The sequence below is a fragment of the Loxodonta africana genome, chromosome 3, assembly GCF_030014295.1.
Source record: "Loxodonta africana isolate mLoxAfr1 chromosome 3, mLoxAfr1.hap2, whole genome shotgun sequence".
Taxonomy (NCBI): domain Eukaryota; kingdom Metazoa; phylum Chordata; class Mammalia; order Proboscidea; family Elephantidae; genus Loxodonta; species Loxodonta africana.
In genome coordinates, this window is record NC_087344.1 from 5486740 (window position 1) to 5511689 (window position 24950).

General features: G+C 54.8%; 1 protein-coding gene across 6 annotated transcripts in view; it reads right to left on the minus strand.

The window, feature by feature from the left end:
• Positions 1-13637, minus strand: part of TLE2 (TLE family member 2, transcriptional corepressor) — a 28869-nt gene extending 15232 nt beyond the window's left edge. The window contains exons 1-11 of one of the 6 annotated variants that reach the window (XM_064280243.1): positions 13510-13637; positions 13333-13430; positions 12894-12957; positions 12412-12456; positions 9344-9406; positions 6928-7002; positions 6474-6657; positions 6106-6122; positions 3499-3606; positions 1894-1938; positions 729-878 (exon numbers count right to left, since the gene is read on the minus strand). In XM_064280243.1, the coding sequence (XP_064136313.1) occupies positions 729-878; positions 1894-1938; positions 3499-3606; positions 6106-6122; positions 6474-6657; positions 6928-7002; positions 9344-9406; positions 12412-12456; positions 12894-12957; positions 13333-13430; positions 13510-13533 (873 nt within the window). In that variant the 5' untranslated portion in view covers positions 13534-13637. Of the gene's footprint in view, positions 1-728; positions 879-1893; positions 1939-3498; positions 3607-6105; positions 6126-6473; positions 6658-6927; positions 7003-9343; positions 9407-12411; positions 12457-12893; positions 12958-13332; positions 13431-13509 lie in introns of those variants that run through there. The other 5 variants (XM_064280242.1, XM_023540934.2, XM_064280244.1 and 2 more) reach the window with 5 other exon arrangements.
• Positions 13638-24950: the final 11313 nt, after the last annotated feature.

The following is a 24950-nucleotide window of genomic DNA, read 5'->3' on the forward strand; positions in this document are numbered from 1 at the left end:
GCCTTTCTTCCGTGCCGCCACTAGGTGAGTTCAAACTGCCAATATTTAGATTAGCAGCCAAGTGCAAACTCTTTGCACTACCCAAGACTTTCTTGGTAGATATGATCATATCATTAGGTGCCATCAAGTCTGTTCTGATTCATAGCGACCCTACATACAACAGGACGAAACACTGCCCAGTCCTGCGGCACCCTCACAATCATTGCTCTGTGGGAGCCCATTGTTGCAGCCACTGTGTCAATGCATCTTGTCGAGGGTCTTTCTTTTTTTTGGCTGACCCTCTACCTTACCAAGCATGATGTCCTTCTCCAGAGACTGAGCCCGCCTGACGACATGTCCAAGGTACGAGAGACGAAGTCTTGCCATCCTCGCTTCTAAGGAGCATTCTGGTTGTACTTCCTCCAAGACAGTTGCTTGGAAGATAGTTAACCAAAAACTCAGTCCAGTTGCCTTTGAGTCAACTCCTACAAATAGCAGAGTAGAACTGCACCCAATACGGTTTTCAGTGGCTGGGTTTCTGGAAATAGTCACCAGGCCTTTCTTCCGAGGCACCTCTGGGCAGACTTGAACTTCCAGCCTTTTGGTTAGCAGCCAAGGGTGTGAAAAGTCTGTACCACTCAGGGACTCCAGACAACACACTAGCCTAGCTAATTGCTCATTGCCTGGTGTTTAATTTGTTTCCAGGATTAATGAAGTAAGTTTCAAGTCTTCCCCTCCCCGCTCCTTACCAGGACAAGCTCCTTGGCTCTAGGGAGTGGTGAGCCAAGGCTGGAAGCCAAGGAGGCTGGGCTGTCCACGAGCTCTCGACGGGCAGAGACGCAGATTGGCGCTTTTCCACACGGAGTGGTCGCTGGGCTGGGAGGCTCTGAGGGCTGGTCCTGCATTCAAGAAGGAGACGTTGAGTGGGGGTGAGGTGGAAGGGGAAGGAGGGCCCCTCTCTATACACCTCTTCATCCCCACCCCAACCTCCAGACCCAGCACTACGACCCACTCACCAAGAGGGACCATCACAGAGACAAGCAGAAATCTAGAGGGTCCCGGGGATAGGCACTGGAGCTCCCTGGCCCACTTAATTTCTAGCTGTGTGACCTTGGGAGGCTTATGAAACCTCCTCGATTTGCTCATCTGTAAAATGGGTTTAATGTTGTCATCGTTGTTAGGTGCCATCGAATCTATTTTGACTCAAGAGACCCCGTGTGACAGCGTAGAATTGCCTCATAGGGTTTTCTCGGTTGTAACACTTACATGAGGAGCCCTGGTGGTGCGGTCATTAAAGTGCTCAGCTGCTAACCAGAAGGTTGGCAGTTTGAACCTACCAGATGCTCCACGGGAGAAAGATGTGGCAGTCTGCTTCCGTAGAGATCACAGCCTTGGAAACCTGACAGGGCAGTTCTACTCTGTCCTGTAGGGTCCTATGAGTTGGCATCAACTCAACGGCATAAGGGGTTTGGTTTAGTTTTAATCTTTACAGGAACAGATTGCCAGGTCTTTCTCCCATGGAGCCACTGGGTGGGTTTGAACCACTGACCTCGCAGTTAGCAGCCGAGCGCTTAACGGCTGCGCCACCAGGGATCCCCGGTTTAAGGGCACTTCCCATGAGCACTGGACCTTAGAAGAGTGGCTGACACACAGCAATGACTACACAAAAGTGCCTGGCGTGGTTTCCCATTGCACATTGGGGAAAAGCGAGGCCAGGGAGGGGGCATTTCTCTCCCAACGTGACAGGGCCAGCCTGGGCCCTCAGTTTCCCCACCTGTGTTACAGTGGAGAGTAGGCTGGCGTTTCCCACTCTCCCCACCCCAGACCCCACCACTTGCTCTCTGCCCAGATCTCCTGGCTCCCCTCCTCAAAGCCCTGGAGGTCAGGTGGGGAGAAGGCTGGACCCCGACTCACCTCGTCCACCACCAGGTTGTAATCACTCTTGTCTTCATCGCTCTCCTGCAGGGAGAAGAAGAGAGCTCATCCTGGCCATGCCCCTGCCTCCACGACCCCAGACATCTCCTGGGGAGGGGTGTCACACAGGACTGGCCCCGGGGGTGGTTCGGGACCCTCAGACTACAGCAGCCCCTTTCCTTCTGAAGGGAGTGGGTGGGTCCCTCATGGAGAGGGGCCAAGGAGAGGCAGCTGAGTGCCCAAGATGTGCTGTGGGGCCCTGGGTGACTCCTCCCCCTCTCCGGGCCTCAGTTTACTCCTCTATGCAGTGGGGGGTGATGTTCCCTTCCTGGCACAGGCAGAGACCAGGAATTGTCCTTACCTCCTCCATTGCTCTCGCTCCACAAAGCCAATCAGTCTCCCACGCGTGTCTGTCTCACCCATCTGTTCTACCATTTCCACGGCCCTAGCACAGACCCTCACTTCCACTTCCTCCTTGGGGTTCTCGCCTGTAGCCTTGCCTCCTTCCAGAAAGAGTTTCCTCAGACCTATCCCCACTCCTGTTCTGTATCCTTCCATAGCTCCCTAGTGCCTTCAGAAGAAAGAACACGCTCCACCTCCATTCACTGATGTGGAAAACACCATCCTGCACTTGCTGGGCTGCCCTCAGGGGACTTCCGGTTTGGCTGGCGATCACAGGAAGAGCATAGGTTGCATGTAACCTGTGGCCTGGGAGCCAAATCCACCCGGCAGGTGAGTTTTTTTGACTCTCGTTCACAATTTTCTTCTTTAAATCAGAACTAGTTGCCCCCAGCTTTAAAAAAGCAAGCAGTCACATAAGGACCCAGATTTAAGGCTTCTCCAAGAGACAGCTGGATAGGCCACGGCCTTCGTTCCCACATGGCTGAAGTCATCTGGCACCAGTCACAAGCTACCCCTGCAGATGGGACAAGTGGTCCCCGGCCGGCCAACCCCCGACACCCTTAGCTGGGGGCCCTAGAGTTTGAGAATACTGGTGTATAGCAATTGCTCACAAAGAGAGAGGAGGTCCCAGTCCTCTGGGAGGGGATCAGGGAAGGCCTCCTGGAGGAAATGGCATTTTGTGCCTTGGTGGCAACATGGGTTTCTGAGAGGCAGGGGAAGCAGACTCTAAACCTGTCACCATCCAGTCGATTCTGACTCGCAGTGGCCCTACAGGACAGAGGAGAACTGCCCCACAGGGTTTCCAGGGCTGTGATCTTTATAGAAGCAGACTGCCACATCTTTCTCCTGTGGAGTGGCTGGTACATTCAAACCACCAGCCTTCGATTAGCAGCTGAGTGCTTAAACACTGTATCACCAGGGCTCCTTCAAGGGGGCTTGGGGTGGGAGTGAAATGGAGTCAAGCCCAGGAGACAGGAAAATGGATCTAGGGCCCCAGAAACTTAGAGCAACAAAAGGGTTAAGCCTGCCACCACAGGGTCTCTTGTGATAGGCTGGTGCCCCATGAGCATTGGGGAGCTATAGAAGGCTCTGGAGGGAGGGAGTCTTGGACAGAGCTGGGCACTGGGAGGCTCTGATGGACCAGGCTGGAGGCTGATCTAGGCCCTGTATGCCCACCCCAGACCTCCGCTTGTCCCTACTCACGTAAGGGCCTGATAGATCCTTCTCCTCCGCTCTCTGCTGCTTCCCGTTGCCACCTGTGCCGCTCGGTCGCTCCTCCCCCAGACTCTCAGGGGGTGAGGTGGATGCACTCTGCAGAGGGACAGGCCAGGAGGGAAGGGTCAGGGCCTGGGCCTCCAGACTGTGTTCTGGCTCAGATGAGACTAAGGTCCCCTCAGGGCCTCTTCTGACTGGCCAGTGCTCCATGGGCGATGGGGAGTTACAGAAGGCTCTGGAGCTAGGTGCTGTTATTAGGGTCTGTGCCTCAAGTTTCCCATCTGGGAAATGGGACCCTCCGAGGGCAGTCTTGGTGCTAAGCTCTGGACAGATACCAGCTCATCAAAACCTCACAGCAAGCTTGTGGGGGAACGATGGTTAATCCCATTGGACAGATGGGGAAAACTGAGGCCCAGGGAAAGACAGGGGCTGAGGCATGACTTGTAGCGAGCCTACCTAACTTAATCCAGGACACTGATGGCACAGCCCCCAAGGGTGGGGCCATGGGCCCCCAGCCAGGGCAGGGCAAAGACTCAGCCAACACCGATACCCACCCGAGAGGGCAGCCCCCCTGTGGGAGCATCAGGCAGCTTTTTTCCTTTTCTGGGCCTCAGTTTCCAAGTCTGTACAATGGGGCCTTCCAAGAGGCAATTATTTCAAATGCTGTGGTTGAGGAACCCTTCCTTCAATGGAAATCTCATCTCGAAGCCCGACTGACCAGACAGGTAAGAAATCCAGCCGGGAGGGATGCCTGGACCTCAAGCTTCCCATCTGGGAAATGGGACTTTCCCAGGGCAGGCTGGATGCTAAGTTCTCAACAGATGGGAGCCTCGACACATATGCAAAGATACACACAGGGGGATTCAAAGCTGCGCTGAGCGTGATGGGGGCCACTAGGAGATTAAGTGTGGTACGACTGTAGGATGGAAAGCCACGCGGCCGTTCAAAAAGAGAACGATCAGATACTTGTGCACACGTGCTCACTGCAGCGCTGTGCACAACCGCCCAAAGGTGGCAACAACCCAAGTGTCCATCAACAGGTGCTGGATAAACGCAGCGTGGTCCATCCACACGGGGGCATGTCACTCAGCCGGACTGAGAAATGAAGTGCTGATACACGCTAGGCCATGGATGGCCTTGAAGACATCATGCTGAGCAAATACGTCAGACACAAAATGACAAAACAACAGCCTATGACTCCATCGATAGTGGTATCTAGAATAGGCCAAAGGAGCCCCCGTGGCGCAGTGGTTAAGCGCTCGGCTGCCAACCGAAAGGTTGGCGGTTGGAGCCCACCCAGCGGCTCTGTAAGAGAAAGACCTGGCAATCTGCTTCTGTAAAGCTTACAGCTTACGAAGCTCCATGGGGCAGCCAGCCCTACTCTGTCACATGAGATTGCTATGAGTTGGCATTGTCCTGACGGCACACACAACAGCCACCAGCACAGAATAGGCAAATTTATAGAGACAGAAAGTCGGATAGAGGTTATGAGGGGCCGGGGGAGGGTCTAGCGGGGAGTGCCTCTTTAACGGGCAGAGTCTCTGTTCTGGATAATAAAAAAGGCCTGGAAATGGATAGTAGTGACGGTAACACAGCAGTGTGGACGTAATTAACGCCACTGAATTTTACACTCAAAAATGGCTAAAGTGGTCAATTTTATGTTATGTTCGGACTCCCTGGGTGGTGCAAATAGTGAACACACTTGGCTGCTACCTGAAAGGTCGGCAGTTCAAGTCCACGCAGAGGTACCTCAGAAGAAAGGCCTGGCCACCTACTTCCGAAAAATCAGCCATTGACAACGCTACGGAGCATAGTTCTACTCCGGCGCTTGTGGGGCTGACGTGAATCGGCGTCGACTGGACAGCAGATGGTACGGTATGTATATCTTTACCATGATTTTTTTAAAGGTGGGTTAAAATAAAATGGAGAAATACTGACTACATTATCAGTGGAATTTTTGAAAAAAAATGTATATACATGACTGGCGTTCTATTTCTGTTGGGCATGCTTGTAGACGGTAATACGGAACGGATGATGGAAAAGTTAGCGAGCGAAAGGACGGGTAGAAGAGTACCATGGGCATGCGTTAACGTACTTAATTGCAAAAAAGTTCAAGATCGAAAAAAACCAAAAACCCATTGCTGCTGAAATCAGCTCTGACTCATGGCAACCCCATGTGTGTCAGAGTAGAACTGCTCCATAGGGCTTTCTTGGCTATAATCTTTACACACGAGTTGGAATCTACTTGACAGCAACCAACAACGATCTTTACAGAAGCAGATCACCAGGCCCTTCTTCCCCTGTACCGCTGGGTGGGTTTGAATGGCCAACATTTGGATTAGTAATCGAGCTCAAACTGCTTGCACCACCCACGGACCTGGTCCAAGATCGAAAAAATTACATAAATAAAACAGACAAGGGGAGACTTGTTTGGCAGAAGTGGGGTGGGTCTTCCCATAGTGACCACACTGAAACAGCTCTGGGCAAGGCAGTTTGAAAATCGCAGTGTGGCTGGGAACAACCAGCTTCAGCCACCTGCTATCACAGAGCAAATGTCACGCAGGAGGACTAGTTCCCAGGAGCCCCTCAACTTACCCTGCTGGGAGCTCTCTCTGCTGGCAGATGGGGAGTGAGGAGAAAGGGGAGAGGGAAAAGAATGAGGGTAAGCAATCTCGTGGTGCAGAGGGCACGGCCCTCAACAGTTTATAAAGCCCTCTTCCCGCTCAGAATCTCCCTGCCCTTGCTTCCTTCCAGCCCCCGCTCTCTCCTACCCCATTCAGACCGATGACCAGAGAGGGACACTGACTTGTCCAAGGACATACAGGCAGTTGGTGGTGAAGCTGAACACCGCTGCCCCACAGCTCTCCTCATTCAATCCCTTAGGTTTCAATGAGTTTGGAGCCTGCCAGTCCTCACCCCACCTCAACGCCCCCAGCCAATGCCACTTCATACTGCTCACTCACCTCGGGATCCCTCAGCCTCCAAGCCTGCCCGGTCTTCCTTGGCAGCCGCTGCCAGCTGAGCCTGGGCAGCCAGCGCTCCGGACAAGGCGAGCAGTCCCGTGGCACTGCTGCCTACCAGCCCAGCTGGGCGTGGGGTGAGGGGCACAGGGGGGGTGTGGTGGGACAGCGGCTGGAGCTGCTGCTGCTAGAGAGGAGGAGGGATGGGCCAGGGCGGGCAGCGGCAGGCTGCCAGGAGTGCCCGAGGCCCAAGAGGTGCCTCGGAAGAAAGGCCTGGCCAACTACTTCTGAAAGCTCAGCCATTGAAGACTCTGTGCAGTAGGGTTTGGGCAGAGACTGCAGAGCCCAGGCCAGCTGCCTCCCCGCCACGCCCCCCCAAGCTTTAGCACCTCCTCGGTGCCAGAGCTCTTAGGAGCGGAAGTCTCCAGAAGCCTGGGCAGGGGCCAAGAGGACTCACCCCAATGAGACTGTTCAATTCCCCAACGGTCACCTGCTTGGCTCGCTCCACAGCCTGCAGCACCTGCTGCTGGTGCTGAGGGAGGGAACATGGGGAGGGGGTGGTCAGGGCACCCCAAAGGCCAGAGTACCCCTCAGTCTGCTCTGAGCCCCGATCTGGCCCAGCAATGCCCTCTGGGGCCCAGCCTCTCCTCTCCCACTTTCATTCTCACCCCACCCCTTGCTGTTCTTCTTTGCTTTCTCTTTCCCTTCCTCTATTTCTTTTATAATTTGTGAAATAAATATGCAGAAAAAGAAACATATATGTGCAGTTCAAATGAATCATTATAAATCATTATAAATCTCCCCTCGGCACTGCTGACATAGCTGGCTCCTTCTCTGGTGTGGGGTGTCCTGTGCACTGTAGGATGTTGGGCAGCATCCCTGCCTTCCACCCACTTGATGCCAGTAGTACCCCTCCCCCCAGTCGTGACACCCACAAATGTCCTCAGACATCACCCTGGGGGCAGAATCCCCCTGGGGGGCAGAATCACACCAGGTGAGAACACCTGGGTTAGGGGATTCCAGTGACCCCCCCGAGACTCTGTGTCCCATAATCACCTGACCTACTGACATCTTAGGATGCTGCCCACATTTAAATACACACACTGAGTGAGGAGGAGAGAGGAGGGAAATCACAAGGGCTGGAGGGTCCCCCTGGTTTACACCATCTACCCATCGTGAATTTATTTTGGTGTCCGGTGTAAGCAGGGATCAAAATCAATGTTTTCCAAATAATGAACACAGGGCCTCTCTCCTTCAGCACTGCTGACAATTGAGGTCCAATCCTTCTTTGGGGTGGGGTGTTGTGTCACTGCAGGGTATTAGACAGCATCCCTGGCCTCCACCCACTCAATGCCAGTAGCACCCCCTCCCCCAGTCATGATACCCACAAATGCATCCTGAGAGCAAAGTCATCCTGGGCTTAGAGCCAGCTATGAATCAATACCTGGATACCAACCACCCAGGTCGAGAAATGGACATCACCAGCCCCTATAAGCCCCCGTACGGCCCACCCCATGATAATGCCCTCTTTCCCTGCTCCCTACCTCGGTGGCAATAATTTCTGTGCTGTTCTGTATAACCGCACCACCTATGATCGCGCTCTTAAACCTGCTTAGATTTCCCTGTTTGGAACTATTTTACGGGCTTTTTCTGTAAGTTGTCTTTTGTATCTGGGTTCTTTCTGTTAACATCATGTTTTAAGCTTCATCCACATTTTGGCAGGGAGTCCCCTGGGTGATACAAACATTGAGGGTGCTCAGCTGCTAACCAAAAGGTTGGAGTCCACCCAGAGGCACCTCGGAAGAAAGGCCTGGCAATCTACTTCTGAAATATCAGCCACTGAAAACCTGATAGAGCACAGTTCTACTCTGACACGTGGGTTTCCATGAGCTGGATATAACGCGATGGCAACCGGTACGACTGGTAAACTTCACGCCAACACTGATGAAAAACAGAGGCACACCACTGCTGGCGTGAGTGTAAAATGGTGCAGCCGCTGTGGAAAATATTTCCTCGGGTCCTCAAAAAGTTGAACACAGAGCCACCACATGACCCAGGATTCCACTCCTAGGTATAGGCCAGGAGAAAAGAAGGCAGGAACACAAACAGAAACCCGTATACCAATGTTCATTGAGGCATTTTTCACGTGAGCCAGAAGGTGGAAACAACCAAAATGTCCATCAGCAGATGAATGGGACACAACGTGGTCTGTACACACAACGGGATATTACACAGCCATGGTCTGTACACACGAGGGGATATTACACAGCCACAGAGAGGAAGGAATTCCACGTGCTGCCACAACGCGGATGAACCTTGAAAACGTCACGCTGAGGGAAAGAAGTCTGTCGCAAAAGGACAAATACTGTATGATCTCACTTATGTGAAATAAACAAGTGTACAGAAACCGAAGATTATCAGTGGTTACCAGCGGTAAGACAGGACGGTCAGAGGGACTCTCAGTTTGGGGGCCACTGAATTTATGTTCCTGGTGGTGGAGTGATTTGGAAAAGGACAGAACGGCTGCACGTGGGAAAAATGTAATCTATGTCACTGAACTGTAAACGTAGAAGTTGTCGTTTTGGTGTATATATTTCACCACAATAATTAAAAGAAGAAAAAAATGAAACAGAAGCACAGAGAGGGCGAGCAGCTTGCTAGAGGTCACACGGCAGGATCACCCTGCTACTGATCAATGTAAAAGCCCCCACTGCTCACCTGAGTTGACAAGGTTCCACCAGCCCCTCCCTCCACCCCTTCAGCCCCTGCCCCCGCCTCTCCCTGGTGCTCACACCCCCTGACTACCTGAGCCAGACTGCGCCCCTCCAATTTCGTCCCAGCTCCCTGCCCCGGCCCCCACCAGGCTCACTCACCTCCTGGGTCAGGAAGGGGACAATCTGAGCACAGATGCCGCTGAGGCGCTTCACAATCTCGGCCTGGCAGGGAGCAATTGGGTAGAGACTTGGAGGGGGAGCCCCTCGGAGCAGCCCCTCAACTCCCGGGTGGGGCAAACATTTGCCAAGCTTTAGGGTGAGGGAGAAAACCCTGGTGTCATGGTGGTTAAGTGCTATGGCTGCTAACCAAAGGAACGCAGTTTGAATCTACCAGGTGCTCCTTGGAAGCTCTATGGGGCAGTTTTACTCTGTCCTATAGGGTCGCTACGAGTCGGAATCGACTCCATGGGCACCGGGTTAGGGTGAGGGATTCTTATCCACAGGTGCAAATGGGGAAACAGGCCAGCCAGGCTTGGGCCAAGGGATGGACTCAGACCCTACTGAGGCTGAAGATGGAACTTGGGACCTTTGTCCAGCTGATACTCAGGGCAGCCTTGGGACTCGAAGACCAGAGCCCGGGGCGGGGGGGGGGGGGGCGTTTGCCAGGTGATAGCCAGATGCTAGGGGCTTGGAAGCTTTGGGTTCATCAGAAACAAGAGAGCAACCAACGCCCAGAGTTTTGGGTTCAAGCCCTGGCTAAGCTCTAATTTGGCCCTCTGCTTTTTTTTGTAAATAAAGTTTTATTAGCACACACAGCCACATGCATTCATTTACACATTGTCTATGGCGGTTACAACCGCAGAGTTGAGTAGTCACAGTCACTCTCTGGGTCTAGTGTGCCACCTGGGGCTGATCTACCACGAGGCGGGGTCAGAGGTAGAGATCCCAGTGCCCCCCACTAAAGGTAAGAACCAGGAATGGGGGTTTTGTCCAGGACAGGGTCTGGGTCAGAGGCATCCCAAAGCCGGAAGTTGTGTGGACAGGAAGGAGGGGCGTGGGCATGACCATGCACGTGTTTTTTGTCTGCCTGAGTTACAGGCCTGCTATGTATCTGGGTGGGGTTTGTGTCTGAGCTGGGTGTCTCTAGGGCTGTTTCCTGTGAGTCTCTGTTGTGTGTGGCTGTGTCTGGTGGATGGTGTATCTGTCACGTGTAGGTCTATTTTGTGTCCGTGGTGTGATAAGGAGCCCTGGTGGCATAGAGGGTAAGCGCTCGCTGCTAACCAGAAAGTCGGTTGTTTGAGCCTACCAGCTGCTCTGCAGGAGAAAGATGTGGCAGTCTGCTTCTGTAGATTACAGCCCTGGAAACCCTATGGGGGAGATCTACTCCATCCTGTAGGGTCACTGTGAGTCGGAATTGACCTGATGGCAGTGGGTTTTGGCTTGGTTTCCTGCATATGTCTGGGTTATGTGTGTCTGTCTGTCTGTCTGTCTGTCTGTCTGTGTGCGGGAGGGTTGTGGCCGAGGCTGGGCCAACAGAACAGACCTACACCGTCACTGCTGGCCATTGCGGTGTCTGGCCCGAGCTCCAGGGAGCTCTGCCAGTGAGATCTGTGCAGGAGGCAGGAACCCAGTCTGTCAGCCCCTCCCCCACCTCTCCAATCCCGTACCAGTGGGGTTTATTCCAGGCACCCATATAACCACACCATGCTCGGGGCACGCAGCCCCCTTCTTCCTTCATCAGAACTAGCAGCCCCAAAACCCACCCGGGGAAAGCACTCCTGGCATCCCACACACCCAGCCCCTCTACATCTTCTCCTCACCCACGCAGAAGTCCCATATACTTGACACCACCCACTGATTCTAATATTCTGATGGACAGAGTCAATCTCAGAACCTTGGGTCCATGCTTATCACCTTAGGAACCATCAAAGAACCTCTAGGTCAGGCTTAGAAATATTGGGGTTAATCTCAGACCGTTGACGTCAATTTCAGAGCCTTCAGGTCTATCTTAGAACCTTGAAACCACGCTCAGAAGCTTGGGGATGGCCTCAGAACCTTGTGACCAATCTCAACACATAGATGTCAATCTCATAATCTTGAGTTGTATCTCAGAAACTCGAGGTTTATCTCAGAACCTTGAAGTCTATCTCAATCTTGGCGATAGTCATAGAACTTTGAGGTCTACCTCAGAACCTTGAGGTCCACCTCAGAACCTTGAGGTCCACCTCAGAACCTTGAGATGTATCTCAGAACCTTGAGGTGTATCTCAAAAGCTTGAGGTCTACCTCAGAAGCTTGATGTCTACCTCAGAAGCTTGAGGTGTATCTCAGAAGCTTGAGATCTACCTCAGAAGCTTGAGGTGTACCTCAGAATCCTGAGATCTACCTCAGAACCTTGAGGTCTACCTCAGAACTTTGAAGTCTATATCAGAACCTTGAGGTCTATCTCAGAACCTTGAGATCTATCTCAGAGCCTTGAGAGCACACTCAGAAGTCTGGAGACTGTCTCAGAGCCTTGTAACCCATCTCAGCACTTAGGAGGTCTATCTTAGAACCTCAAAGTATATCTCAGAAACTTCAGACTGCATTCAGAAGCTTCAGAACCTTGAGAACAGTTCAAAAGCTTGAGGTGTTCAGCTGGGAGGGTGGGGGCCTGGAAACTGTAGGTGGGCATGTTAGAGGTCTATCTCAGAGCCTTAAGAACAGTTTCAGAACCTTAATGTCTATCTCAGAACCTTGTGGTCAGTCTGAACCATGGAATCAAATTCAAGGCCTTGAAAACTATCTCAGAACCTTCTGGCCAATCCCACATAACCCTCAAAATAGCAACAGAACTTTGAGGTCCACTCAGACCTTCAGGATCCATCTCAAAACTTCAGACTCTCAGGGCTGAAAGGGAGCCCCAAGACCATCCATCCAGTCCCTTGCAGGGGTGGGAGTCCCTCCACAGCCTTCCTGACTTGGCTGCCCAGGCTCTGTTAAGGGTCCTCCTTGGCCCTCCCCACCTCTCTGCTGGATGGCGCCAGCTGCTGGACAATGTCCCCAGAAACTGAGAATCGTCTTCCTCCCATTAGGTGCAAAATCTGCCTCCCTGGTCCCCGATTTTTCCTCTAGGACCTTTGCAGTGTTCTGGATAAGACTCCTCCTATTTTGTGTCCACCCAGAGTTTCCAGGCCTCCACCACCCCTGCTGACCCCGCCACCCACTCACAAACACACACTCAGTTACCTGCTTATGCATTTCGATGTTGAGCCCGTATGACATCTCATAGTACTGAAAAGGAAAAGCCAGAGTGGTAATGTCCAGAGGGCCAAGCAATGTTCCGACCTGTGCTGCGTGACACTGGGGTCTTCCAAAAGCTCCCTGGCTGGAGGAGTCTGAGCAAGACACAGACCCTCTCAGCCCCATGGGGCCCCAGAGGGGAAACCCAGAGGAGAAAGCAGAGGTTCTGCCTGGAGCGGCCCCTTCACTCTGCCCAGCCAGGGGAGGCAGGTAGGAGGTGCCCAGAGACCCTGTTCCCTCAGAGACAGACATGCTGGGGAGGAGAGTGGACAGCCTTGTCCCATTTTTCTCAAGAGCCTGGAATCCAAACCAGTCCAATTTACGGACAGGGAAAATAAAGCCGACCCCTGGGGTGGGGGTTCAGGGAGTCAGGTTTACCACCCACAGCTCACTCCTCCTCCCACTTGCCCCAGGATAGCCCCCCTCACCATGACATAATGTCTCTGCATTTCTGTCTTCTCACTGGCCAGCTTCTCACATTCCAGCTTGAGGCTGGGAAGGAGAGGGCATGGATCCTGCTGGCCCCTGCCCCCAGCAAGAGACCCGCACCCCATCTGGGCCAGTTTCCAAACTGATGGGTCCCGCTGCCCCCTCCCCAATTCCACAGTAGCCCTTCCAAACCTTCCCCACCTCCAGGTCCCTGTCCCTCCCCATCCCTTCCCAGGTGCCCAGTGCCTGCTGGTGGCCCTATCCCCTTCCCCCACCTCACCTGTGCTACTACCTGACAGCCTCCCCTCGCCCCCCCCAAGCCCTGCGACCCAGCCTTCCACCCGAAGGCCCCGCCTCCACCGAGCCCCACCCCTCAGACCCCACGGACCCTCTTCTATCCCCAGGGTGAGCCCCCTGTTGCCCCCACCCTCCCCTCACCTGTGGTACTGAGCCTGAAGAAACTGGAATTCTTCTTTGATCCGGTCGCAGATCTCCAAGATTGAGAACTTGAAGGGCTGGCCGGACTGGAGCGGGGTCTGGGGGTTGGGAGGACGTGGGGGTCAGAGGTCCCAGACGCCGGGGCCCCCTCCCCCGCAGTGCCGGACCCCCACTCACCGGGTGCCTTCCCTGGGGGTACATCCTGCCGCTCTGGGAGGCCCCCCGCGCCGCCGCCGGGGTTGCACGATATGGGGGGGCCCGGGGAGGAGGGCTGGGGGAGACGCCGGAGAAAGCAGGAGCTGGGCGAACCGGCGGCGGGCAGGGGACCCGGGAGTCCCTGGCGCCCCCGAGGGCGCCCAGGGACGCAGGGACGGAGAGAGGGCACCCAAGCCCCCTTCCCCGGCCAGGGGCGCTCCGCGCGGGCGGGGAGCGAGGCCGGGCGCCCGCACCGCCCGCTCAGAAGGTCGGGCGGCCGCGGCCGGGGTTCGGCGGTGGCGCGGGCGGCGGGCCCCGCGCGGAGCCGCCTCCCTCCGGCGGGGCTCGGCCGGGAGCCGCGGGCTGAGCCGCCTTAAGGTGGCGCCGGCGCCCCCCCACCCCGCCCGCCCGGCGCGCCCGGCCCGCCCCACCCACCTTCGCCCCCACCTCTCGCCCCCAGCCGGGGGTCCCCGCGCTCCTGCGCCTCCTGCCCCTCCCACGCGCTGTGGGAACCCACCGTTTTCTTTGGACCAATGGGGAAACTGAGGCTAGCGTCCAATCCCTCAAACTGTCCCCACCTGGGAGGGGGCCCAAGAGAGAAAGCGAGGGACGTGAAGCAATGAGACAAATATTTGATCGCCCACTGTCTGGAGGCGGGGGGGGGCAGTTTGGGGCCAGAAATGGTCCCCAAAGCCAGGTGACATTCGCTAAGATTTAAAAACCTGGAGGAAGCAGCCAGTGCCAAGAGCGCGCAGGAAAGGTGACAGAGGAAGGCATAGTATGAACACTCTTGAGAGTGTAGGGAGTAGAGCCTGTTGCCACCCAGGTCTAGCTTGGGCCAGGCCTCAGTATTCTCATTTGTACAGCGGTGCTGAAGATGGTGGGACGTGAACAGCTATGAGCCGAACCTGGGATGGGAGAAGGTGTCCCGATGGCTACCACCAGCAGGCTGGGCTGTCTCCCCGCTCAGACTGTGGGCTTCTAGAATGCAGAGGCCAGGTGCCGCTTAGAATAGAGAACCAAATCTCTGCCATTAAAGGTTTCCCTGAGGACAGGACTCCATCGTCCTCCTCAGACCACACACATTCAATAATCATCCCTCGCACACACCTGGAGGTGGGAGGTTCTTGTTCGCACGTTGTAGAAACCTCAGGGCCATTCAACGAGTCAATCTACAAACATGTATTGCACATCTACTGTGGTCCAGGCCAGAAGCCTAACTGAGGTGGGAGAGGCAGGTAGGGGACGCGGCTTGCCGCGGGCGCCGATGAGCAGATGCCATTGGCCATCACAGTTTTCATTGCCAGCTGTGAGAGATCATTCAGCAATTTAATTGCCCCAGGCGCTATTTTTCCTCCATAGGCCCCTGGCTGGGCACTGCTGTAGGTACTGGGGCCAAGCAGGGAACGAAAGAGAAAACACTTGCCCTGCATCAATGTCCACACCTGTGTTGACAGGTGAGTGAGTGAACAGGTACAAAAGCCCCTCAGTGAACCTAAAGGCAGCCTGACAGCTATTTATTGAACACCTACTCTGTGTCGACAGCCTTCCGGGCATCAGGAATACAAGGGCAGATGAAGAAGAAAAAATTCCTGCCCTCTCTGGTTTCGAGAGAAACAGGGAACAGCCAAGGCAAACCCCCAGCTTGGCAATTACGGAGTTTTTTGTGTGTACAAGGGAAGAGATTAGGGAGCAGTGCTAGAGATTGACAAGAAAAAACCAACCCATTGCCACTGAGTAGATTTTGGCTCATAGCGACCCTATAGGACAGAACTGCCCTATAGGCTTTCCAAAAGTGCCTGAGGGATTCCAACGGCCGACCTTTTTGTTAGCAGCCGAGCTCCTAACCGCTATGTCCGAAGGGACTTACTTATCTAGGGTGACTAGAAGAGGGGAAGGGAGATCCTGGGGATAGATATGAGCCTATGTGTTGGAAAAGTATTCAATGGCTCCCTGCTGCCATTGGAATAACATCCAAACTCTCCTCTCCCCACAAGGCCTGCACAAACCTCTCCCCCTCACCTCCCTGAACGCACCAATCTCCTCTCTCCCCCTCACTTAATTCTCCTCCAGCCACATGGTCCTCCCTGATGTCCCTCCGAAACACCAGGCGCACAGTTCTGCCTCAGGGCCTTTGCACATGCTGTCCCGTCTTCCTGGAACACTCTTCCCTGCTGCTCATCATTCAGGTCTCAGCTCAGATGTCACCTCCTCAGAAAGTCACCTCATTTAGCATCTTTCACCTACCATATCCTCTCTTTATTCTTAATGCCTTTTGTTGGTGCGAACAGTTAAGCACTGGACTTTAGCAGAAAGGTTAGGTATTCGAACCCACCCAGAGGCACCTCCAAAGAAAGGCCTGGTGATCTGCTTCTGAAGGGTCACAGCCTTGAAAACCCTTTGGAGTAGTTTTACTCGGCGTACATGGAGTCGCCATGAGTTGGAATCGACTCGACAACAACAATAATGTCTACCTGCAGGTTGTTTTGTTCATTGTTTCTTTCATTCACTGTACAGGGGTAGCACCTGTCTTGGTCCTTGAGGGCCCTGGTACACAGTAAGTGCTCAATAAGTGAGCAGGCAGTGGAGGCAGGTAGATGACCAGAAGAAACAGCTGGCCCAGCTGAAGCCAGAAACCATCGGCCACACTTGCTGCCCTTGCTGCCCAGAAATTCTAGGAAGCAGGATGTCCCACAGTTCCATGTTGCTAAGAGTTGGTGATTCTAGGTTCTTGGGGCCCTGCAAAGTCCTTATTCCAAACCCTTTGCAGGAGGTGTCTTGCTTCCCCTGGAGAGGCCAACATCTCCCCTCCCTGGGCTCCAAATAGTGACACCCTCCTGTTCCCCCTTCTCATTCTCTGTTCCCCACCCCCACCCCCAACTTCTCCTGGGCCTTCTCTTGCCAAAAGCCCCTGATCTCCTCAAACTCAACGGCCCTTCTTGGCCCTCATTTCACAGCCCTTCACAGGGCAGCCTCACCTCTCTGATGCTCACCTGAATGTCACCTTGGCCCACACCTGTCAGTCACTACCTTCAGGAGGATGGCTTGAAGCTCTCTCCTCCTCCACCCCCCTCCCCTGAGACCCAGCCTTGTGGGTCCACCACCAACTGGGCATCTCCCCTGGACATCTCCCAGGCCCTCAAACTCAGCATCTTTTCCCAGATCCGTTCCCACTCAACCAGAGACCTAAATATCTGCCTACCCTCCTCTCTTCCTCTCACCTGCCATACAACCTTTTCCCCATCCCCACAGCCCCTGCCCTGGACCAGACCAGCTTCTCCCACCTGGACCACAAGCCACCTCCTGCCTCTAAGCAGCCTTCACTCTGTGGCCTTCAATTCGAGTCTGTTCCTCCCTCATATAAAACCCTCCATGGCTCCCTATTGCCCTTGGGACAAATCCCCAGCTGACCTGGGCTGCCCTGCCCCATCTGACCCTGCCCAGTGTCACCTCCCTCCACCAGTTCACACACACCCTCTGCTCCTGCCACACACATTTCCTAATCTGTGTACTTCTCACCTTTGTCTATGCAGTTATCTCTGCCACCAGGAATTCCCTCCCCTCCTTTTCTGCCTAGAGAAGGTCCATATCTTCTTCAAGGCCCAGTCTCCTGTCTCACCCTCAGGACGGTGAACACAGACATCCTGACCTTGGTAGATATATATATGAATATTTACTCTATAACCACTTCCTCCTGCTGCTAGATACTGGAGTACCAGGCTCTGCCCTTGCGGAGCTCCCAGGGTGGGTGGGGAAAGGAGACAGAGCTGGACTCCTACACTTCCTGACCTAAGCTGTCAGTACCAGGGCAGAGGGAGGGATCAAGGGCTGAAGGGACAGAGAGGGGGAAGCAGGGCTTATCAGAGAAGGCTTCCTGGAGGAGGGGATCTTTCCCTAACTCCCAGTCTTTAGCTTCTTCTGCCAGGCACACTCTATAAGGGCAGATAAATACGGATTGCGGATTGCCTGGGAAGCCACAAGACCACACACACACACCATCTCTTGGTGTGTGTGATCTGCCAGAAAGACAAGACGTTTTGCTCTGAGCGGCAGCAGCAGCCCAGCTTTGGGGACAGTGGGCGGAATTGGGTGAGGCTCGGATGAGAGCGGTTCTGTAAGATGCTGGGTTACCCTTAGCCAGCCTATTACTCCATAACTCGCTGAAATGCCACATCTGGCCAGAGCAGGAGCCACCAGGGCAGCCTGGGCAAAGTCTAGCCCGTTTATTTCATCCAGAAATTTGTTCACCATCCAGCGTGTTACACTGCCCCTCTGGGTCTCAGTTTCTCCGTCTGCAAAATGGGGGAAAGGGGCTTAGCTTCCTTCTCTCTCTCCTACTCCCAGGCCGCTGCCTGGGTGTTTATGATGTGGATGTTGATTTTTTGAAAAAAAGAAAAAGCTAAGAAGCGGCACTGGGACCCCGGATTGCTCAGACCACCTTAAATCAGCCTCACCGCCCCAGCTACTGTGGAAATTCCTTTCTCGGCGGTGGTTGGCTAGGTGCGCCAGCCAATCCGCCCGAGGCGCTCCCACATGGGTCCGTGACGTCACAAAGTGAGGTGGCCAATGGGGATCGGGGTACCGAGAGCCAATGGCAGGAGGTACTAGAATCGGCTGGGCCAATCGGAAGGCGGCCAGGGCTCCGGGTAGGGTGTGGGGAAAGTGGCTCCCCCTCCTTTCGATGCTGAGACCCTCGTGGACGCCCGAGTACGGCAAGGATGGAGGGGAGATCTGGCTCCGTTATTATCCAAAACCAGGGGAAAACACCACCTCTTAAGCTTGGTGTGTCTCCCTTTAAAAATAATAGTCTCTCGTCCAATATGCACTTCGCTGGCGGGGCAGGCTATGCGCCTTTCGCCCTATTTTACAGATAGGGAAACTGAGGCAGAGAGCAGCTAAGTCACGCTGGACGCCCAGGGAAGAGCTGAGACTCGAACCCGAGCCTGGAGGCTGCTGGCACGGACTAAGATTTTGTCCCCAGTGGGTCCGATGGGAGAGGGTGGACCTATTTGTAGGCGGGGGTTGGGGGTGCGGTTCTGCGTGCCTCAGTTTCCCCGAGCGCAGCCTCGAGAGGAGACCGGAGCAGGGGATCTCGGAAAGACTACGATCCCCAGAAGCTCTCGCGCAGCGCCCGCCCAAGCTGTCAATCAAAGTAACGTGGGTCCCTCCAGCCCGAGCTCCCCCCCTCCTACCACCTCCCTCCCGCCAGCTCCCGCTCCCTCCCCGCCGGCTCCGGGCCCGGCGCGGTATAATTACAGCCCATTGATCCGACCCGGGCCGGGAAAGCGGCTCCCTCGGGGAGGCCAAGCCTTTGGCTTCCGACACCGCCAACCTCTGCCTATCGCCCCCCCAGCTGAGCTGCCGGGCCACCAGCCAGGCCTGCCCCCTCCCGAGGCCCCCGGGCTCGCGGGTGACCTCTGAGCCTCGGTTCCCCGCCACAGTTGGCGGTGAGCCCCCTGGAAAAATCACTCTCACACACACACACCTCCTTCCCCCAGGAACACGGGAAGCCCCCCTCCCTTGTTCTAGCGACCCCCCTCCTACTCACCGTGTGACCTCCAGACAAATGAGGGCCTCCCCTGGGTCTCAGTTTGCTCACCCTATACAGTGGAAAGGTTGGACAAGGCTCATTCATGAAACCAATACTCCCTGCTGTCTTGCAGGAGCACCTGGACTGGGAGAGGCTCCCAAGTTTGGGGAGGAAGAGAAGAGGCAAAAGAGAACACGGAGACGCTCAGCCCCCTGAGGTCAAGGCTGGGGTAGAGGGAGGGACCAGGGCTGGGAGTGAAGGCTGCAGAGCCAGGAGGAGTGAGGGCTCTTTGGGAAGTTGGGAAAGGCTTCCTAGAAGATGTGATGGGGTGTTTAAGCTGGGGTTTTGCAGAACACGTAGGGGTTGTCTCATTTGCGCAATGCATTTAAATCACCGTAACCAAGTGCTCCACAAGAAAAAGATGTGGCAGGCTGCTTCCATAAAGATTACAGACAAGAAAATCCTATGGGGCAGTTCTACTCTGTCACATGGGGTCGCTTTGAGTCGGAAGGGACTCCACCGGTAGCCAAGAACAGCAGCCCAAGATGGACAGAGGAAAGATGGGGCAACATCATGCCCTCTCTTGGGACTGAAGAGCCCTGAGCTCTGACCACCTGGCTTTGCTATATGAACCTGGGAGCATTCGCTGTCTGTGAAATGGGGGCAGGTAGGCAGACACCCCCATTGGCTGTAGGACCCCCATGGGTGCATGACATTGCAATGGGTTCTGGCCAACAGGGATCAGAGACATCCTCCAGCCAATGGCAGGAGGCACTATGATTGGCTGAGTGCTCAAGAATTCCAGCCTTCCTCTGGAGGAAGGCTAGAGGTTAAAAAAAAAAAAAAAAGGGCAATGGGGTGGGGCAGGGGCATGGGGCTTGGACGCTCAGTGCCAAGTACCTTCACTCTGCCTGGGTTTCCAGAACAAGACTGATAACAGAATCTTCAAATAAGCTAAGGCATATAAAGTAAAACAATTCATAATAAATGCCCATTAAGCGGTAGCCATTTGTACTCCCATTGTTTCCCTAAAGGGTCCTCCTCTCCCACCCCGATGATCACCTCCCACACACACAGCTAGGGTAAGCACCCTCCATTCCTTCTATGTCTTTGATCATCCATCAAAATGTGAATCAGACCCCATTTCTGCCCTGCTCAAGAACCTTCCATAACTCCCTATTGCCCTCAGAATAAAATCTGAGCTCCCCAGTTCTGCCTACATGATCTGATCCCTGTCGCCTCCCTGCCCCTACCTCTTCCCTCTCTCCCACTTGCTCACTCTGTTCCAACCACACACGGGTCTCCTCACTGTTGTCCAACGCAGTAGGCACAGTCCTGCCTCAGTACCTTTGCATGGGCTGTGCCCTCTGCCTGGACCTCAGCTGGCTCTTCTCTTTCTTCCAGTCTTGTATCAAACATCACTTTCTAGAGAGAACTTACCAGAGCAGCCTGGCTGGGGTAGACTCTAGCCTCCCCACCTGGTCACCCTCTATTTCATTTCATTTTGTTCAGAGGCCTCTTCACTGTCTGAACACTTAACTCTGTATTTGTTTATGTGTTTATGCTCTGCCAAAGCCCAACAAAGTGCCTGCTACACTTATTTCTTGGGAGCATAAAAACAGGTGAGCTCAGAGAGGGACAGGGCCTTCCCCAGTTCACCCAGCACTGTGGGCAGGTTGTTACCAAAAACAAACAAACAAAAAACAGTTGCTGTCAGGCCAATTCCAACTCAAAGCGACCCCACGTGTGTAGAGTAGAACTGCACTCCGCAGGGTTTTCAAGGCTGTAACCTTTCAGAAGAAGATTGCCAAGCCTTTCTTCCAAGGCACCTCTGTCAACCTTTTAGCCAAGTATGTACCCATTTGCACCACCCAGAGACTCCTACGTCTCCAGATAACCTGCCCAGTGCTAACAGCCTGCAGGTGTCTGCTGTGATGTCAGGGGTCACAGTACCCCTGGAGGCCGGGAAACCTGGTAGCAAGGGGTATGCAAACCTGGCTTCAAATTCCTCCTCTTCTGCTGGGTCACAGTGTGTGTGTTTCTGTAAAATGTGGATAACGGTAGAAACTTCTTCATCAAGGTGTCACAAGGATCAAAGGGCTCCATAGATGAGACGGCTTGAGCCATTGTGATTTCATGAAGTGTGCAGGGCCTGGCTGGGACAATCTGGGGTGGACGGCACTCAAAAAGCACCCCCAGTTTTTATAAATCCCTGGGGTCTGCTGGTCATTACACCTACCCCAGACACCCACCTCACCTATGCTGCCTCCATCCCAAATCCTGGCCTTCCTGTCCCTCTTAGCATCTATGTCTCAATTCCCACCCTAGGGGGTCCTTCCTGATCCCCAGAATTCCCCAGCCCCCAGCTGGCCCAGGCTGGATGTGGGTTGAAGGAAGGCCTTGCTGTGTAGTCCAATCTGAACCCTATTCTTCCAGCGTCTGGCCAGAGCTGAGTTTTAGCCTCTCTGAGTCTCAGTTTGCTCATCTGGAAAAAAGCCAGGTGAATATGACCTAAAAGACCCCTGGTGGCGTGACAGTTAAGTGCTCAACTGCTAACCACAAGGTTGCCACCCAGCAGCTTTGCGGGAGAAAGACCTGGCAATCTGTTCCTGTAAAGATCACGGCCTAGAAAGAACCCTATGGTGCAGTTCCACTCTGCCACATGGGTTTGCCGTGAGTCAAAATTGACTCTGACAACACCTAACAACAACAAATATTACTTACCCTAAACCAAAAAAAAAAAAAAAAACCCATCATCTGCCATCAAGTTGATTCCGACTCATAGGGATCCTACTGGACAGAGTAGAACTGCCCTATAGGATTTCCCAAGGCTGTAATCTTTATGGGGAAACCCTGGTGGTGTAGGGGTTAAGAGCTATGGCTGCCGTTGTTTGAATCCACCAGGCACTCCTTGGAAACCCTATGGAGCAGTTCCACCCTGTGCTATAGGGTTGCTATGAGTTTGGCTTTTTTTTTTGGACTCTTGATGGGGAGCCCTGGTGACACAGTGCTTAAGAGCTTAGGCTGCTAACCAAAAGGTTGGCAGTTTGAATCCATTACCCACTCCTTGAAAACCCTATGGGGCTATTCTACTCTGTCCTATAGGGTCAGTATCAGTTGACTGGATGGCAACAGGTTTTTGTTTGTTTGTTTTAATCTTTATGGATGAAGACTGCCACATCTTTCTCCCACAGATCTGCTGGTGGGTTCCAAGCGCTGACCTTTCGGTTAGCAGCTGAGCACTTTAACTACTGCACCACCAGGTCTCCTGCTAGAAGGGTTAGCCCTTGGTGATGGCACCTGGCCTAGCTGTTTTTCCCACTTTGCTTGGGCTTCAGAGCCTGCAACAGATAAGGCACAGGGCTGACTCCCCCCTTTTGCCCTCACAGCTCCCTGGGCCTGAAACACCCTCCCCACCCCACCTCGCGCTCAGCCTCTGTCTCCCCGGAAGCAGGCTCCTCTCTACCCAGGCCTCAGCTCCCAGTCTGCTCCACCGAGGCTTCCCCACACTCCTGCCTCATAGCGGGGGTGCCTCTCCGGCCTCTGCCCCTGCTGGAGTTTCTTCCGGAATTATATTATTTGTTGCCTTCTTTGCTATCCGTCTTCTTTTCCCTCCCTCCCACTTGGTGGGATCCGGGAGGGTCAAGGGCATCTCTGCGGGGCCCCTGGTACCCAACACAGAAGCTGGTACACAGCAGGCGCTCAATATGCACTGGACCGGGAATGAAGGGACCGCGCCTTGGGGCGGGTTTCCCTTCCTCCCCCTCCCACCAATCCGGACCGGGGCGCTCTGGCTTTGGGGTGAGGGGGTGTGGGGGACGTCCCGGCCCAGAGACGCCCAGGGACCCGCCCAGGGTGACAGAGCGCGGCGTCCTGGGCCCGGGAACGCCCCCTCCCCGCGCCCCAGGCCCGGCAGGGCCGAGTGCCAGCCGCCCGCTCCCTGCTCCCCCGCCGCCGCCGCCGCCGGGAACCCACCATTAACCACGCGGGCTCGGCCCAGCGGGTTACGCGACAGGCCCGGGCAGGCCCGGCAGGGGAGGGGACAGGCGCCGGGCGGGATCCGGGAGGCGGGGAGGGGAAGGGGCGGGAGGAGGAAACGGGGAGAGAGAAGGGGCGGAGGGGACAAACGGGGGGGGCGGAGGGAGGGAGGAGGGAGGGGAGAGGCAGAGCGCACAAAGCGGGGCGTCGGAGGGAGGGAGGGGAGGAGGGCGGAGGGGGCGGGGGGTCAAGGGCGGGGGGAGGGGCAGGCGCCCAGGAATGGCGGGCGGGAGGCCAGCAACAGGGCCCAGGGGGCCTGGGTGGGTGGGAGAGGTTTGCAGGGGAAGGTGGGAGTAGCACCAGCGAGGAAAGCCCGGAGGAGGCGGAGATGATGGGGAGGGGGGCACCAGGCGGGGAGGACCCACAGGGAGAATAGGAGGTAGAGATAAAGCGAGGGGGAGAGATCAGAGACCCAGAAAGCCCTTGAGGGGCGGAGGGAGGAACGGAAAAAGATGGAAAGGGGAGGGAGAGACAGAGAAGGACAGAGAGACGCGGAGACAGCCAGAGAGAGACAACCAGAGACACGAGCCCTGAGAGACAGAGACTCAGAGACACCTAGAGGTGGGGAGGGGGGTTGGAGGGACAGAGAAGTGCAAAGTCAGGGTGGTTGGGGCGGTGGGGCTGTCCCCTGTAGTTTGTAATATCAGAAAACATCTAAGTGCCACTCTGGCCTCCTCCTGAGCTCCTGCCTCAGTTTCCCCTCCAGCCTGCCCCCCTCCTCTTGGAGCTTGCTAATCACAGTCACACAACTAGGTGTGCCCCTCCCCTGCCCAGACACCTCCCATGGCTCCAGGCACCCCAGCTCCCAAGCCCCGCCCACCCACCCATCTTGCTGAAGCCTGTGCCATATTTTCATTTTCTCTGTACATCTTTGAGCACCTATTGTGTGCCAGGTACAGGTCTTGACCCTGGGACTCAGTAGTCACCGGTACACACACATCCCTGTGGTCACAGGGTCTGCCATTAGAGAGGGAAAAGCGGATAACCAGAGAATAGATATTTGTTGAATTAAATTATGGGTCATGATAAATGCAGCAAAATTTTTTTAAAAAGCAGGAAAAGGGGGCGATGGTGGCTCCGTGGAGAAGGTGACACAGCAGACTGGAATGATGAGGGGATGAGCCATGTGGCTATCTGGGGACAGCGTGTTCCAGGCAGTTCAAACAGCATGTCCAAAGGCCCTGAGGTAGGGATGCGCTCCCTCCCTCCCAGGCACAGAAAAGAGGCCAGATACAGTTTGAATGAAGACAGTGAGCAAAGGGAGGGGGCTGTGCATCTCAAGGGACCCCCTCCAACTCAGCCTGTCCTTCTGAAGTACCCTGACCTCTGCCTGGAATCCCCCCTTCAGCCTGAGCTCTTAATGACTGTGCTACCAGAGCTCAGGGTGTGGAAATCCACCATCCCTGCAATGTAGCTTCCAAGACTGCATTAAAACACAAACACCCAAGCAAAAGAAAGGGTAGATTGTAAATCTTTCAGGCAGCAGATGTGCCTGGCCTGTCTGGAGTGTGAATGTTTAATGCGTCAGATCCCAGTTCTGGGGTCCCTGGGTGATGCAAATGGTTCACCTGCCTGGTTGCTAACTGAAAGGTTGGAGGTTCCAGTCCACTCAGAGGCTCTCAGAAGATAGGCCCGGCAATCTATTTCCGAAAACTCAGCCATTGAAAACCCTGTGGAGCACAGTTCTACCTTGACACACTTGGGGCCGTCATGAGTCTGAGTTCACCGGACAGCAACTCGTTTTTGCTCTAGTTGTATTTCACATTTGGGAGGGGGTTTCCTCCCTGGCTGGGGATGGGGGTGGGGGCTCTGAGCTCCCTGCTGAGCTGGAGGCTGGCCTGGGGCGGGGGGGGGG